The sequence below is a fragment of the Haliotis asinina genome, chromosome 5 (assembly GCF_037392515.1).
Source record: "Haliotis asinina isolate JCU_RB_2024 chromosome 5, JCU_Hal_asi_v2, whole genome shotgun sequence".
NCBI classification, from domain to species: domain Eukaryota; kingdom Metazoa; phylum Mollusca; class Gastropoda; order Lepetellida; family Haliotidae; genus Haliotis; species Haliotis asinina.
This window is the reverse complement of record NC_090284.1, coordinates 33528447-33543927: the sequence shown is the minus strand read 5'-3', so window position 1 is coordinate 33543927 and position 15481 is coordinate 33528447. Positions and strand designations below refer to the sequence as shown.

The window sequence follows — 15481 nt, the reverse complement described above, 5'->3', positions numbered from 1 at the left end:
GCAGAATCGCCCCCATTTCCTCAGAATCGCCCAGTGGAAATCTAAAAAACATTGCAACCAACAACATTTAATCATAGTCTTTCCATTTCAAAGAGTCTAAAGCAAATACTGAAACTTTGTTGTTTAAAAAAAAAAATAGCTCAAAATGTTAAGTATATATAACTTGTTTCAGATAATTTTTCACCTGATTAATTAAACTATTTTAAATAATTTAATAATTTAATTTTACACTGATGACCTTAAATTATTTTAATACAAAGAGTGCATATCAAGTAACAAAACTGGCTTCTTAATCACTAGTCTACATTCATAATCAAACATATTCTGAAATATCTGCATTTCCCAACACTTAAAATAATCAGCACATCATAAAGTAGAAAAACGTATCTTCATGTAACTGAACCTATTTCCAACTCAAATAGATGACTAAACATTGTGGCACATTCACTTTTAATTTACAATCGGTAATTATTCCAAAACTGAATACAAAAACGACAGAGAGAAAATGAAACATCCCTGAAAGTGCCTATAGCAATTATCTCCCTTTTCATTTGAATTTATTTTGTTGTTTATAATCTAAGCCAAAAAAACTTAGCACCAAACTAGCACCTTGAACTCTGACACCATCTGCATGTGCTCAGATTTAAGTCACCAGCATTACATGCCCCTGTGTAAGTCCCATCGTACACAAAGTTCACATTATCATTCCGTACACATTACTGATTTTCCTTCTGAGACTAAGAGACATACACTGTGTTAAAACAACACTTGATACACTGCTATATGTTTAATAAATGTTTCTGTCATTCTCCTCAAAGAGAGTTGCTTATCCCTTCACCAATGTTTGTTTATGCATATTCTGGCACTCAAAATAATTTCAAAATTGTTGTTATTTACGTACCGCTCATGGAAATCACCTTGCGATGCATCCATAGGCAGTTAATCTAGTCGATTCCTTTATCTTGAGACAGTTCTTGACATATCCATCGTTGTATTATCCACGAAATGCGCGAATCACAAATTCATTAGTGATATTCATCGCCTGAATCGTTGTCTGTTGGCGAAGTTGCATTTGGCGCCCTCCGCCTCACTCTCGCACTCGAAGACAGCAGCAATGGCGTCATGCTGGGAAATGGTCGTGTCTTTCCGTATCGAATGTTGCAAGTTTGAAGTAAAGACATTTTTTGATAGAAAAGAAAAATTAAGTGTAAATATAAAGCTTAGATCAGGAATAAATCGTGTCTATAAATAAAATAAGATGTATGATTATTGTTATCCGTTCTTAAAGTCGCAATAGATTTCGGAAGAACAAATGTGGGGCAGTTTTGGCGCGAAAGTTACTCCATCATACCGACAGTGTATAATTTCTCGTCTTATGAACAAATAATGGCAAGAATTACAATATTTAGGTATCAATATTGAAATTAGAACTTGTCAATATACATGTCGTATTATTGTCAACGGCGGGGATCCCGTAAAAACATGTTCTGAGTTCACGTTCCGTTGTCGATCATAACTTGGAAGAATAGTTTATAATGCACATGTCCTTGGTCATAAATTTTATTTCATTATTCTAAACTGACGTAGTTTTAGGGTCATATCGTGCTGGACAGGGAGTGACAGTGGAATGTGTTCTAAAATTGAGAGCATTGAATGTTTTCAACGAAAAGATCAACTTGCGGGTTATGAAAGCTGTCAGAAGCATGGCGATATCAAAATATTTTTCCACGTTTCTTTTTTTTCTAGTACCGAGTCGACTGTTAATGTTTTTGACAGTTTTATGTTTTTGCTTCGTTATGAACTTTGCGGAAGACGTTCTTGCGATAGTAAAGTATCTGCATGCATGTCCGATCGTGAGCAATCACGGGAGAAATTCAAAGAAATGAGACGATTTTGACAGGAAAACTTTACTTTATGGAGTAAATATGAATAAGGAAGACAAGTAGAAAACTTCCACCGTACCAACTGGTTACGCAGCTATTTTAGGAAGGTAAGTTTTAACTTGAACTGTCCCTATGTTACTAAAACAACTCCTGTTAGGCACAGAATCGTTTAGCGTTCATTCATGCATTGTTTGTTGTATAAATTATGAAACAACAACAAAAATTACTAGACAAACACTAGTAATGCCACAAGAGATAGGATTTACAGATAATTTAAACTTAATTAAATATGTGGAAAGTATGTTTATGCCTCATCTGTAATCATTTACATAACAACTTATGTAACATGAATAAAAGTATTGCAGCTTGTAATATTTATTCTGTATTTTCTTTTTAATGTAGTTTACTCTGGAAATTTGTAGTGAATAAGATTAGACTTACTTCATGAACAAAAACTTCATGAAGTAACATATAACTTCATGAAGTGTGAAATAACTTCATGAAGTTGAAGAACTCTTCATGAAATATGTCTTCATGAAGTAACAAAACTTCATGAAGTGTGAAATTACTTCATGAAGTTGACGAAGTCTTCATGAAGTGTGTCTTCATGAAGTAAGTTCATGAAGATTTAAGCGAAAGTTGATGAACTTCATGAACTCTTCATGAAGTCTTCATGAACTTCATGAAGACTTCATGAACTCATGAACTCATGAACTGAGTTTCGCAGGGGTACCCATTGTATGATGAAATCAAATATGTGCATGATTATCATTCTAAACGTGCTCAACAGAGATTACTTAGTATGCAGTCTCAGCATTCAGGTGGAACTAGTCAAGATTTACTCTCTCAGACTAGGAGATTGGTTAATCAGTTTATAGTATGATGCCAACCTACATGTTCCCATAAACCTGTGTTGTTTACCTTACCTACACTTTGCAATCAGTGGTCAAAGGTTCAAACTGCTATCTGGCTTATCACTATTGGCATGGTCATTTATTAGTGTTACCACACTGATCATTATCTCATGAGACCATGAAGGTGACTTTCTATGAACTGGCAAAAGAAGTTGTGAATAAAATATACTGCCATAATTCTCCTCTCGCACCTATCATACCTGTGTTTCTTGGGTCATCCTCAGAAGTCCAGATTCGATCCAACTGAAGACATCACATAATGTCCCGATATGTCCCTCGTGTACACTTCACTGAGAATTATATCACACATGTTCATTGAAATTAAAGTTACTTCACAACTATTGCATATGAAGTAACAAGTATCACATGATAGAAATTTAAACTGAAATTCCTTTAATTTTGTTTTTGTCTCTTTCAGTCCCAACAGAAGACTCACATCTGCTGCTTATGCTAGGTGAGTATATGAAAAGATTTCATTTTTCATGTATACATACAACTGTCCAGTCAAATGGTGTATGCCTGTACAACTGTTTAGCTGGCAAGCTGTACTCATGTAAATGCCTGTTTGTCTTTCATCGGTGCACTTGTTATACCCTGAAGAGGGTGGGGGTAGGGTGGTATTAAACTTGATTCTTTCCGCAGCGGTACTTCACAAGTGTTAAATAATTCTTCATCAAAATTGGCAGATAGATAGGTTAGTGGCATACTGGTGCCTTTTAGTAGTTTGGGATTTCTGAATGAAATATTTTTGGCATTTTCAAACTTAACTCCACCGTTCTATATACATGCCAAAACATTTGACATGATCATAAGTAGTAGACATATTCATAAAGAATACCATATATCATTGCATATAAACTGACCCCCATATACAAGGCGATCCCCTAACTTGACCCCTAAAATCAGTGTCAGTATGGTATGTTTTTTGCATAAGTTGACCCCCCTCTGCGATGGGTCACAGTCAACTCACAAGACAGTCTTGGATGTAAAAAGTAAGTATGCAAAGTGAGAATAGTACCTGATTAAGATTATACTGACCATTATTCTAAAAATTTGTTTTTTTTCCTTTCTATATCTACAATAATACGTTAACCTGACAGAATTAGAATTATAAACTGTTTTTCTCAGATTATACCCGAGGTTAACTGGGCTATCCCGGACGATACCCGAGGTATAATATGGGCTGGTCTAGTTTGTACCTGGGGAAATTTTCAGATCATTCCCATAGATTTCCATTGAAAAATGATCCAGTTATCCGGACAAAAGATCTGTGCAACGTGCATGTGTATGTGTCACGGCAATAACGTTTACCGCATGATTATGTGATTTCATTCTTAATCTATCAAAAGGCATTTCATGTGAATTGATTAATTAACCATCAAACCAATACAGATGCGTGTCACTCGGATTGTTCATTAGGATTTTGCGGGTGTGAGAACATCTTATCAGTAACTAAAACACATGTTAAGTAGGATTACGGTAAACCACACTGTAATTGTACTGTATATAAATCGACCCCTGCTACCTGTCGCAAGTTAAAAATAGCCTGCCACATGATCTAAGTCACGTGATCCCGTCAGGAAGTTTACTTTCTGCAGACAGCGTCACCGCGTGATTCAGATGGTACTTGTAAGTACTTTTGCACTTTAAAGTGTGATAGGTACTCTTCCCGTGTCTGTGACAGAGCTTGCCCATATAGTGTGGGTGCTATGCCCAATAAAAAACTAACAATAATGACCCTTCTCTGACTTTCATATTCTAATATGCGTAATATTACTTTGGTGATAATGTCTGAATACTGACGCAAAATATATATGTGGATGGACCCAGGAATATCCCTACTCTGACTTCATTCCAAAGAGGTAATTTGGAGCACATTATTGACATGCATGAATGCAATATGGCATAGATACAAAAAGGTAATAATGTACTGGACTGTGATCAGGCATACCTGGTTTCACTCACAGGCGACCACCACAGGTCGGAAAGATCGCTAAACTAAGTCCCGGTTTACTATCCAACCCCCTTACTGTATAAACTCTAAAGGTGCATCACCAAATCATGGCGACGTGATCGAAAACAGGACAATTACGCACTCGTCATTGAGTATATCATATTTTAAAAGTCTCATGAGTATGAGAAGCTTCTGTCCACATTTCTGATGTGTGTGGGAGGCATGTACACAGGACTTCCGAGGGGATGACTTAGTTTTGTATGCTTCCGGCACAGCAACTTGGTCTTTGGCGATTTAATAAAAATAAACAAGTTCATCCCCTCATCATCCAGAATACTACTTTACAGGTAAAACTAACAAAAAAATTGCATATTCAGCAGATTTAGAATTATGTTAAAACCTGCAAGGTCTCAGTCAACAATGGTGGTTACAACTACCTGCAGCACTGTTTAGAAGGGAAGATGCATTTGCACTATTGTGCAAATGACAGTGAAAGCTGTGAATAGTAAACTTTCAACAAGAATACAGGCATGAAAAATGTACAGAGAAATCAAGTGTGATTGTTCAGTAACAAGTTAAGGCAGGTTAGGTATTCAATGAGCACAGATCAGCTGACTGGAAAACAATAAACTAAGTTGTTTCAAACAACTGCCAATTACAGTCTTAGATTTTCTGAACTTTGGGCCCAGTAGCATTGCGTCAACCTTGAAGCATGCTTTTAAATTCACCGTGTATTTGAAATAGCATGTGCATCAAATATGCATGTTTTCTGCATCAGGACAATTACTACCCCTTTATCAGTTATTTAGCATGTCAACTAGGATGTAAGAAATTTAGAATGAATGGTATATGGCATTGTTCATTAAATATGTTATGCACGCAAACCTCATTTGCATACTATATCTATATCTGCATCATAAATGCACATTTTGACATGAAATTTCAAGGGATGAAAACACAGGGTTCACACAGGTCCTGGAACCTAGGAAAAGTTTTGGAAAATCAATATTACACCGCCAGGCCTTGAAAGCTATGAAAAATGGGCACATATTTAGAAAAGTCCTGGAAAAGTGCATGTGAAATTTCAGTCCATGAATTAATTTTTGTTACTCTTATTTTAAAATTACAATGAGATGGGATGAGATTTTGCGAAGAACCTATCTACCAGCATTCTGTGCAGCTCTGAACATCATTGTTTAATATAACAGTGGTGCGTGGCAGTGCTGTAAGGAGTAACAGAATTTTGCTTAAATAAAAAAATGTGGCTGGCAAATTTTAAGAGTTTTGAATCATTTTTATGACGATGAAAAGTGAGAAATTGAGCAATTTTGCCCATCTGTTTTGTTTTTCCGATGAAATAAATATCAAGCAACATAATATTTAATTAATCTATGAATCCATTGAGTAAATTGATAATATTAATCAATTATTCATTTCATACATCACTCCAGCTCTCCGAAACTTCCATTTGTAAATGGCGTGAAATGACAGAAAGGGAAACAAGGTCAACTTGTTTCACAGTTTGTGAACAGTAACTGTTACTTGAGATTGGCTCGGGTACTATGCCAGGTGGTTGTACTTCTAATGCTGCATGGCTGTGGAAGTATTCAGGGATAAGAAGGAGCCCACAAGGTAAATTCTAAGTGGAATGTTGCCTTTGCATGAAAGACATCGATGTTACGAGTAAGGGCAAGACAGCCCTTAAAAGTCATTTAAAGCCCTCCAAACACAAAACTCTTGCAACTGGAGCTGAACAAAATTATTGATATAACGAACATGACCGAGAAGAGTTTGGAAGAAGCTGTTCAGTCTACGTCCAAAACAGGAACTTTGGAGTCATTTGTGTCATCAAATGACGTTTTGAAGGCCGAGATACTTTGGACACTGAAAGTTGTGAATAGCCATTATTATTTGAAAAGCTGCGATGATGTTGTTTCATTATTTCAAAGTATGTTCCTGGATAACAACATTGCTGCAAAAATGACATGCGGTGAGAGGAAGGCTGCATACCTAGCCACATTCGGAATTGGACCGTACCTGAGTAACCAGGTCAAAGAAATCACGAGGTCTTGAAGTTAAACTGTTCTTCTCTTCAATGAATCAGTGAATAACAAGCTACAGAAGAAACAATTTGATATTCACACAAGAATTTGGAATAGGTCACAGGTATGTGTAATTAGTTTGCAATCTTGATCATATATAAGTGTTGTCAAAATTATAACATTATTTAGTAAATGATAATTAATTAGTTTCAAAGTGCCAAAATTATGATGACATATTAAATAATGAATAATTATGAAATGATTATTCCTCTGATGTGAATGAAGTATTCGTGATTTAATAATAGCTGCATTCTGCCAGCTGAGTACTATTTAGATGTAACCTAAACATAGTAATTAGTATACTACAGCCGAATAAAAGAAACAGTTATGTGTAAAATTCAGAGGTGGAAATTATGACTTGCCCGGTGCCAAGGCCAGAGATTTTTTTTGACAAGCAAAGTTGAGTTAAATATGTAGTTCCTTGTTGTTCATTTTACTCTTACTCTCATATTGTGCATTATTACACACTTTGTCAATAGTGTCGGAGTACATGATAAATGTTTAAGTTATTTTTATTTCTGTTGAAATAGGTTTAGAAACAAATTTTTCATTAAGTGCTTTTAATTGTTGCAGGTTACATCAAGGTACATCAACATTTATGGGACATGCATCGGCACAGGAACTTTATGCTGAATTTCATGAGACATATGGGGATATCAGTTTTCAAAACTTGCTCCAGCTATCAGTGGATGGTCCAAATGTGCACTGGAAATTGTATAACCTACTGGCTGAGGATATTGAGAAGGTATGCCACGAAAAACTTCTTAATGTTGGTAGTTGGGGGCTCCTGGTTGTTCACAATTCATTCAGGGCTGGTAACTCTGCTTCCAGGTGGGATCTTGAGTCTTGGATGTCATCCTTGTTCTGCTTGTTTGATGAATCTCCAGCTCAGAGAGTGGACTTCATCAGTGTTACAGGAAACTAATGTTGTATTTTTACAATTGAAAACAAGTCATTATTTGTTACATACAGTACTGTACAGTGTTTGACTTGTTATATTGTATATTTTTAAAAAATTTAGTTTATCATTTGTGTTGTGTTTGTGTGTTGTATTTCATCTTTTTCATGTACATTTTGTTCCTGTTTTAGTTCCTTATATTACAACATTAATGACTGGGTAAGAAAAAATTATGTTGTAAGTTTTGTGTAATTTCTGAATTCTTAAATGCAAACGTAAAGCCTTTATTAGAGCTTAATCACTGATTTCTTAAATATGTAGCTGTTAAATTGACATTGATTCAGGTTTTATCATTGGTGTTCGGAAGTTAAATTTATATTTGAATCTTTTTTCCAGGCTGGCAGTTATTCCTCTACAGTTCTGCAAAGACAGATGGTTGGAGAATGTGGATGTAGCAGATCGTGTACTTCAGGTGTGGCCACATGTCAAGATATACATGCAGACTGCCAAGTCAAAGAAAGTCACAAAACCACAGAACAAATCCTACAAACCTTTGTTGACAGTCAGCAAGGATGGCTTACTTGAAGCGAAAGTACAGGTCTTTCTGTCTATTGCCAAGGTGATAACCCCATTTCTGACAAAGTATCAGACAGACATGCCCATGCTGCCCTTCATGTCATCAGATATCTTAAAGGTCACATGCAACGTAAAACACAACTTTGCAGATTCTGGTACCTTTAGGTATGCACTTACCGAAACAAATCATCAAAAATGCCAATTCAACCTATGAAGTTGAAAAAAACGCGATGAAAAAAAAGCGTTTCACTAAATTCCCCCCAGCGCTGGGAAAACTGGTTTCAACAGCTGTGCTGCGCTGCGTCCATAACGTATGCGCAGTGAATAGGTTCGCGGAGCTTGAAACAGTATGCATGCCCAGCGTCTGAGGTCGTGAGCAGTAGTCTAATCTTGGTTGTGTACACAAACAAGTAAATAATCTACTCGTTACTTAAAAAAAACTTGTGAAGTTCCCAGTGAAGTATCGTCTTGTTCTCTCCCTGGAATGGATGGTGCCTGTTGTACTTATACCAATGAAAGAGAGAAGCCAATACCAGTTCATGCAAACCTTAAATCTGCTGGTAGATGCTAAGAGAGTAGATGAAGGCTTGTGTGACACTATATATAATCTGAATTCACACAGTTCAGGGAGGATATGATTAACAGTTCATAAAGTGAGAAGTTCACTCAGTTTGAGCTTGGACATAATAGATTGGACAGCTTTTACTATGAATATCTCAACACGTCAAGTGAGTACAGGAATCTGTGGAGGGTCACCAAGATGCTACTTCTGCTATCCCATGGACAAGCCACTGTTGAAAGGGGTTTTTCCTATGATAAGGAAGCCATGTTGGATAACATGGCTGAGAAAAGTCTTGTTGCAAAGAGATCCATTCTTGATAATCTTGGCCAGGTTGGTGACATAGGAAATGTGGAAATAACAAAGAAAATGCTTGTAGCTGCAGCAGGAGCCAGAAGTGCATATTATACCTATTTGGAGGAACAGAGGACAAGTAGGAAAACACAAGAACAAAACAGGAAGAGAAAATCTCTGTTGGATGAAATTGAAGAAAAGGAAGAGATTCGAGGGAGATATTACAGCATTGTCAAAATCTGCAGATGACTATGCCTTTTAGGCTGAAACTGTGAGAAAGGTATCCCTTATTTCAAAGTCAAATGCAATGAGATCAGCTGTTAAAGAGAAAGAACAAAGAGTACAAGAACTCAATGAACAGCTTGCTATTAAAGTGCAGGAGCTGTCAAACAAGTAATGAACTGGGTCGGTGTGGTTTGGCATTTGATGTGTGTTTGGATGTTTTAATGCAGGAACCCCTAAACAGACATTTTGTGTGGTTGACAGTCATGCATATATACCTAAAGTCATTTAATAAACATGATAAAGGTGTTTGTTTTCTTTCAAGTTTTAATTTTGTGTTTAGGCACTGGGTCCATATTTGCCCTTGCCATGGAAAATTCAGAAAATAGTCTTGAAAAAACATGGAAAAGTCAGAGAATTTAGGTTACTTTCAAGTGTATGAACCCTTAAAACAACATGATTTGTTCTCCTCTAAGCTTCTCTGTTTTGGATGATTTAACCAAAAATGTTAAAAACAAAACTAGGGAAAAATGATAGTCAGAGAATATTTAACAATCAAACTTGAGCTGTGTTGAAATAAATGAAATAAATGCCCCAAACCATTTTATTTTTATTTCTCTGAGTACTTTAGAAAATACTTAAGAATACTTTATACAAAAGTTTATAAGATTAAAATAATTGTAAGGGAGCTAACTCTAGATGGCCCATTATATTGCAGAATCTGAACCACATCGTATTTAAGAAATACAGTTCGTTCTACCACCATGTATAGTTTAATAAAGCACACTTTCGCCCTGAACCATTATATCATTAAAGCACGAGGGCAAGCTAACTGACGCGCTGTTCTCTTGATGTGTCAGCCCCCTACATTAAGACAAACGTTACTAGAGCAACAAATGATGAACGGTTTCGTTTCGGTTTATGTTCGAGTTAGATATCTTCTCCAGATACATCTGTGATTCTCTTAAACCATACAAGGCAATATGACCATCTCATTTCTACTACCAGTGAAAGTGTGGATCAGTACATTCAGCTGAAGCTGACTAGTCATGTGACATTCCACAATTGCATTGTAGGAATGTAAACATGACCGTGTCTCTGTAAAGTTTTGAGACATTTTGAGACAGAGACATTTTATCCTTCGGAAAACATAAACGTAATGTTTCCACCAGTGATGTTAGCTGTGTGATGCAACTGCAAACCAAGAAACGGGATGTGATGAAGCAGTTTACTGTGGGAGGCTGTACGAGGCGATGGCAACTGACAGTCATCGTGACGTCGGTTACATTGTGACGTAATGCACTAAATTTTTATTATGAGGGGGCATACTGAAATGGCTCAGTGACGTAATGCAAAAGGTGCACATTATCGTCTGATAAAGTATTGTCAGCGCCTTTGATCTTTCACCGAGGCTTCTTAGAATGCCATATACTGAACTGGTATATACCGCTTTACTGGTAATATTGCACAGCCCTATGTCTGACTAGGTCGTTGTTATTCTTAGGGGGTTGGGTCATCAACTGACTGTCATCTGGTGGTATAGAGGTGTCATCTTCTAAGGGAACTCTCCTTCCTCATATAGCATTCCGGCTACCATAATCCAGAGGGAATGTTGACATTATAATTAGGAACAATTAAATGTATTGTTAGAAAGGGGAAGCGAGATGGGTGTCAATATAATGCTACTTACAACATTATTCTCACTTTGTGTCGTACATAATCCTTTTGGTCATCAATCACTTACAACTAAGTATCGTTTTCTATCTTGTAATTGAGGTTGGGATGGAGCTATCTGATTTATTATATACTACAGGCTTCCACAACGTCTGCTTCAGATTAAACCCATTCAGCACGAACTGCGGGTCTGGTGGAAATCTGTCCATGGTGACAAAATCATCTGACCCCTGGAAGCAATTGGCGGCAACACAAATTTTGACATGTTTTTGTTGAAATGGAGAAATCAGCAAAATGATGAGTCTGTTACACACTTTATGTTCAACGAACTGAAATCTTTCCTCACATCACATCACATACGGCTTGCTGCAGTGCTCAAGCGACAGAGTTATGTAACCTGTCAGTGGCTTCTATGGCTGACGAGTGAAACTGGGTATTTGAAATAAGAAAGTTATTGAAATATGAAAATAAATAAATTATAATTATAACTATACTAATGATATGATATATTATAAAATCAAGATAAATTTTGTAATTTTATTTTAATAATTGGCATTTGATAATTGTGTTGGGTCAAGATTAAAGGACCGCATGGATTTAACATAGTGATCTTAGCTGAGATCGAACTCAGGTTAGGTTAGTCAGGACAAGTGGACACATGTTATCGTTCCCCATTGTGCAGATCGATTGTTGCAAACAACATGATTCTTGTCTGTTGTATGTATGTATGACTTTATTCAATGTCCACCTGTTTGACATGTCCATCAATCCACCCATTCCAATTCTAATTCTCATATTCATATTTCCGTTGTCTTTTACAGTAGATTAACTGAAAATTAATCGTTATGATAACTGCAGCGCAAAGATCATTCTGTGCACGTGTGTCCTGATCTTTACCTTCCTTTACATCATCCTTCTGGACAGACAGGTAAAGTTTCTGCTCATGATACCAAAAGGGATGTCTTTTCAAGTATCAAGCATCCCTTGGCCTTGATTTTATGAGTTGTGACTAATACCCTTTCAGTGGGGTATGTTAGTCTTCCATCTCAATGTCGACTAACTCAACATCAAAACCAAAGCCAGTCATATTCCTGGAGTAGAATGTGATTGCCAATGCCTTGTCCCAGTCCAACCATCCATCCCCAACATTGTCTTCTTCTTCCCAAGACCCTCCAGTTGATGATGATCTACCCATTATCATATCCCCAGTAGGCCTGTTTGCCATAAGGTTTATCAACCAACTTCTGATCTTCACCATAGGTGTTTAACATTCCATCTCTCTGACCTGTACTCCATGGAGCATCATGTTAAGTTGTGTTCTGCCTCTTACAGTTGCCAGGCACATCCTTTGACTAAGCTAATGCAAAGGAATAAGGGTCAATTTGATGCTGCCAAAGAACTGAACGTCAAAACTTGAAGATGTTGAGTTGTGTTTCTTTCACTCGGCCTCAGTCAGTGTCTACTAGCCCAATTCTAGTTGCAAGACTGTAATTATGTACCTTGTGAATCGTGACAAGGCAAGGTCTACTTATCGAGTTGTCCCTTTTCTTGTACAAAGTTTCTTCAAAACACTACATTTCTCGAGAGTACCCATGTCTCTTGGTGTCGTGCTTAATAAGTCAAGCTGTTCTGGAGAACCCATTACAAACATGGAAGTTGCATGCAGTCGTAACAGGCCTCCCTTTTGCATTGCTATCTACAGTTGTCAACAGTTGACACAGTTCTGTACGAGCAGTTTGCACTGTCCAGACAGATAGGTACTGTATATTACTGGAGATAAGTCAAATATTGAGGACAAAAAAGACGCATGCTAGGTTATGACCTGTGACATAAATGCTTCATGCATACATTTAGCATTAAACATCATGTTTGAGTGTAAAGTTCGAGGTGATGAAAGCCAAGATGTCATTTTCATTAATTATCTCCCCGAAACATTGTTACTTTGTTCCTTGACAAGTTAAGGATGTGGACCCGTTGACGAAGCGCATTTACGAGATTTTTTTTCCAATAAAATTGAGCCAAATAATTTATATTTCTACTTCTGTCAGGTTAATGTATTATTGTAGATATAGAAAGGAAAACAAACATGGATTTTTAGAAGAATGGTCAGTATAATCGTAATCAGATATTATTCTCATTTTGCATTCTTACATTTTACATCCAAGACTGTAATTGCCAGATGAATGGTAGTGTGAGTTGACTGCGACCCATGGCGGGGGCCTGCTCATGCATGAAACATACTATTTTGATGCTGATTTTAGGGGTCAAGTTAGAGGGACTGCTTATCTGTGTCTCTGAGGTCGCCTTATACATGGTAACATATGGTACTTAGATCACAATGTTGGCTCCAAACAGGAATGATCATCGAGAGCTAGTCACTTGGGCAATTAGTGCAGCAAGCTGTAAGCTTCATTAGAGACTAGGAAGCTAATTAAGGAGAGGACCAGTCTCAAAGCAAATTTAACTGTTGTGTTTTGTAAAAATGTTGTGCAATATTACATATATGTGACACATTAATATTTGGGATTACACTTTCTAAGTGAAGTACAAATTCTAGTACATTTTGTTGTGGTGAGTGCCATGCAGGATTCAAGTAGACACCTCAAGCACCTAATCACCAGCACACAAAGTCCCAGTCCTGGTAACCCGCTCAGCTGCCATGACTTCCACCAAAATGGAAGTTGGACAACAAGTAGTCCGAACTTCAGACTTTAGGTAGCCCCCTGATCAGTGTAAATTGGCATGTATGATAATTACATTTATGTGTAGATAAATGTTACAGCCTCATGGTAAGGGGTAGTTATTTCAAAGGTTTGTAGCCAAACACACCTGTCGATAGCAAAGTGTTATTAGTAAATTTTGTGTTTGTCCAGGCAGCTTCAACGAGATTCACATTCTCCCAACAGTACAAGGAGAAGTAGCTTTGGGTCAGATATAGTCTACGATGACATAGATGGCAACTTCCAAAACATAGATGACCGGGTGAGTGGTTATTGTCTTGTGTGTATTCCTCTCCTTATAGACACCTGCACATGTGGAATTCTTGGTCTTTTGCTGTGATTTGACCATCACACCCTTGGGGAATTTTCCGTGATGTGTAACCTTTTCATTCAGTTGTGAAAGCAGATGAACATCATAATGGCCATAATTGTCTGATCATGCGGAAGGTAGTCCACCAGTAGGATTCAGAAAACCTCAGACCTTGCCTTCTTCATCAGAGGAAATAGTGATGAACCCACCTCTCATCCAGGGTTACAGATGTCTCAGCAGATCAGCTGTTGGGCTTTGTCTGCTAATGATAACCAGGAGCCTTCCTGATCAGCAAATAGAAATTGGTATGGGTACAATGAGTGAATCCCATTTCTTGGGCCTCCTGCATTGATATTGCTGGAATACTGCCCGAAGTGGCTTGTGGCTAAACTCACTGCTGTGTCTTTCTCCTTTTGATGACATTATGTCTCATAAAAGTCATAAGCCTGAATTATCAGCTTATAGTCCTCATGTTTGTGCAGAGTCTATTTGGTTTTTAGTACTGACAGCAACTAAGTAGGAGATAAACATCATGTGTTGGCCAATTTCCGGGTGTTATTGAGTATTTGTAGCATGGGAATGCATTTGGAACCCGTGCTTCAGATACTCAATAACACCCGGAAATTGGCTAACACATGATGTTTATCGACATTGTAAACACAAAAGTAAACCAAAGGGTTTTACTGTCTGCACTCGTTTACATTGAGTACTGGTCATTCTGACTTTATGTCACAATATGATTTGAATGAGGTCACCACTGTTGATGACTCAACAAAACAATTGTTTGCAAGGTCAATACGCAGTGAATAGTCTTGCAGTTTCAAGGAATCTAATACCATTTGATCATGTTTTTCAACCAATCAGATTACAGAACACACTGACTTTTGGCTTACAATTATTGATAACACACCCATGGTGGGGAATGGTGCTGTATGTATTGTTTATTGAGTTATAACTTTAGGCTGTGTACATAGCTATGCTTCACTGAATAACATAGCTTCATACACACATATAACTGATGTAACAGAAGCATATTTGTGCATGTATATTTATCTGTATATTTAAAGTTAAAATACATCTTTCTTCTTTCCTCACAGATGAAGTATCTTGAATCCCAAATTCACAAGTTGTCTGACAATCAACTCACCACACATTCAACTTTGAAAAAAGAAAATTCTTCTCTGAAATCAAAGTAAGTGAAAATAACCATGTAGAACATTGTTGTTCATGGTTTACAGTCTGTTGGATTCCATTTGAGAACTGATGAATCTCTAACTCGAAATCTAAGAATTGCAACGAATCCAAATTTGCACAGACACATGAAATTGACAGACCAATTCTGACTCAGAATCACACAAACTAGAGTTGGAGTTGA

General features: G+C 37.1%; 1 protein-coding gene and 1 pseudogene across 2 annotated transcripts in view; both read left to right on the top strand.

Moving 5' to 3' along the window:
* The window catches only part of LOC137283765 (rab11 family-interacting protein 4-like), a 189211-nt gene that overhangs the window by 86280 nt on the left and 87450 nt on the right, over positions 1 to 15481 (top strand). For both annotated transcript variants that reach the window (XM_067815440.1, XM_067815441.1), the window contains 3 exons: positions 3216 to 3251; positions 13950 to 14058; positions 15204 to 15298. In XM_067815440.1, the coding sequence (XP_067671541.1) occupies positions 3216 to 3251; positions 13950 to 14058; positions 15204 to 15298 (240 nt within the window). The remainder of the gene's footprint in view (positions 1 to 3215; positions 3252 to 13949; positions 14059 to 15203; positions 15299 to 15481) is intronic.
* Positions 6528 to 9429, top strand: LOC137283232 (uncharacterized; annotated as a pseudogene).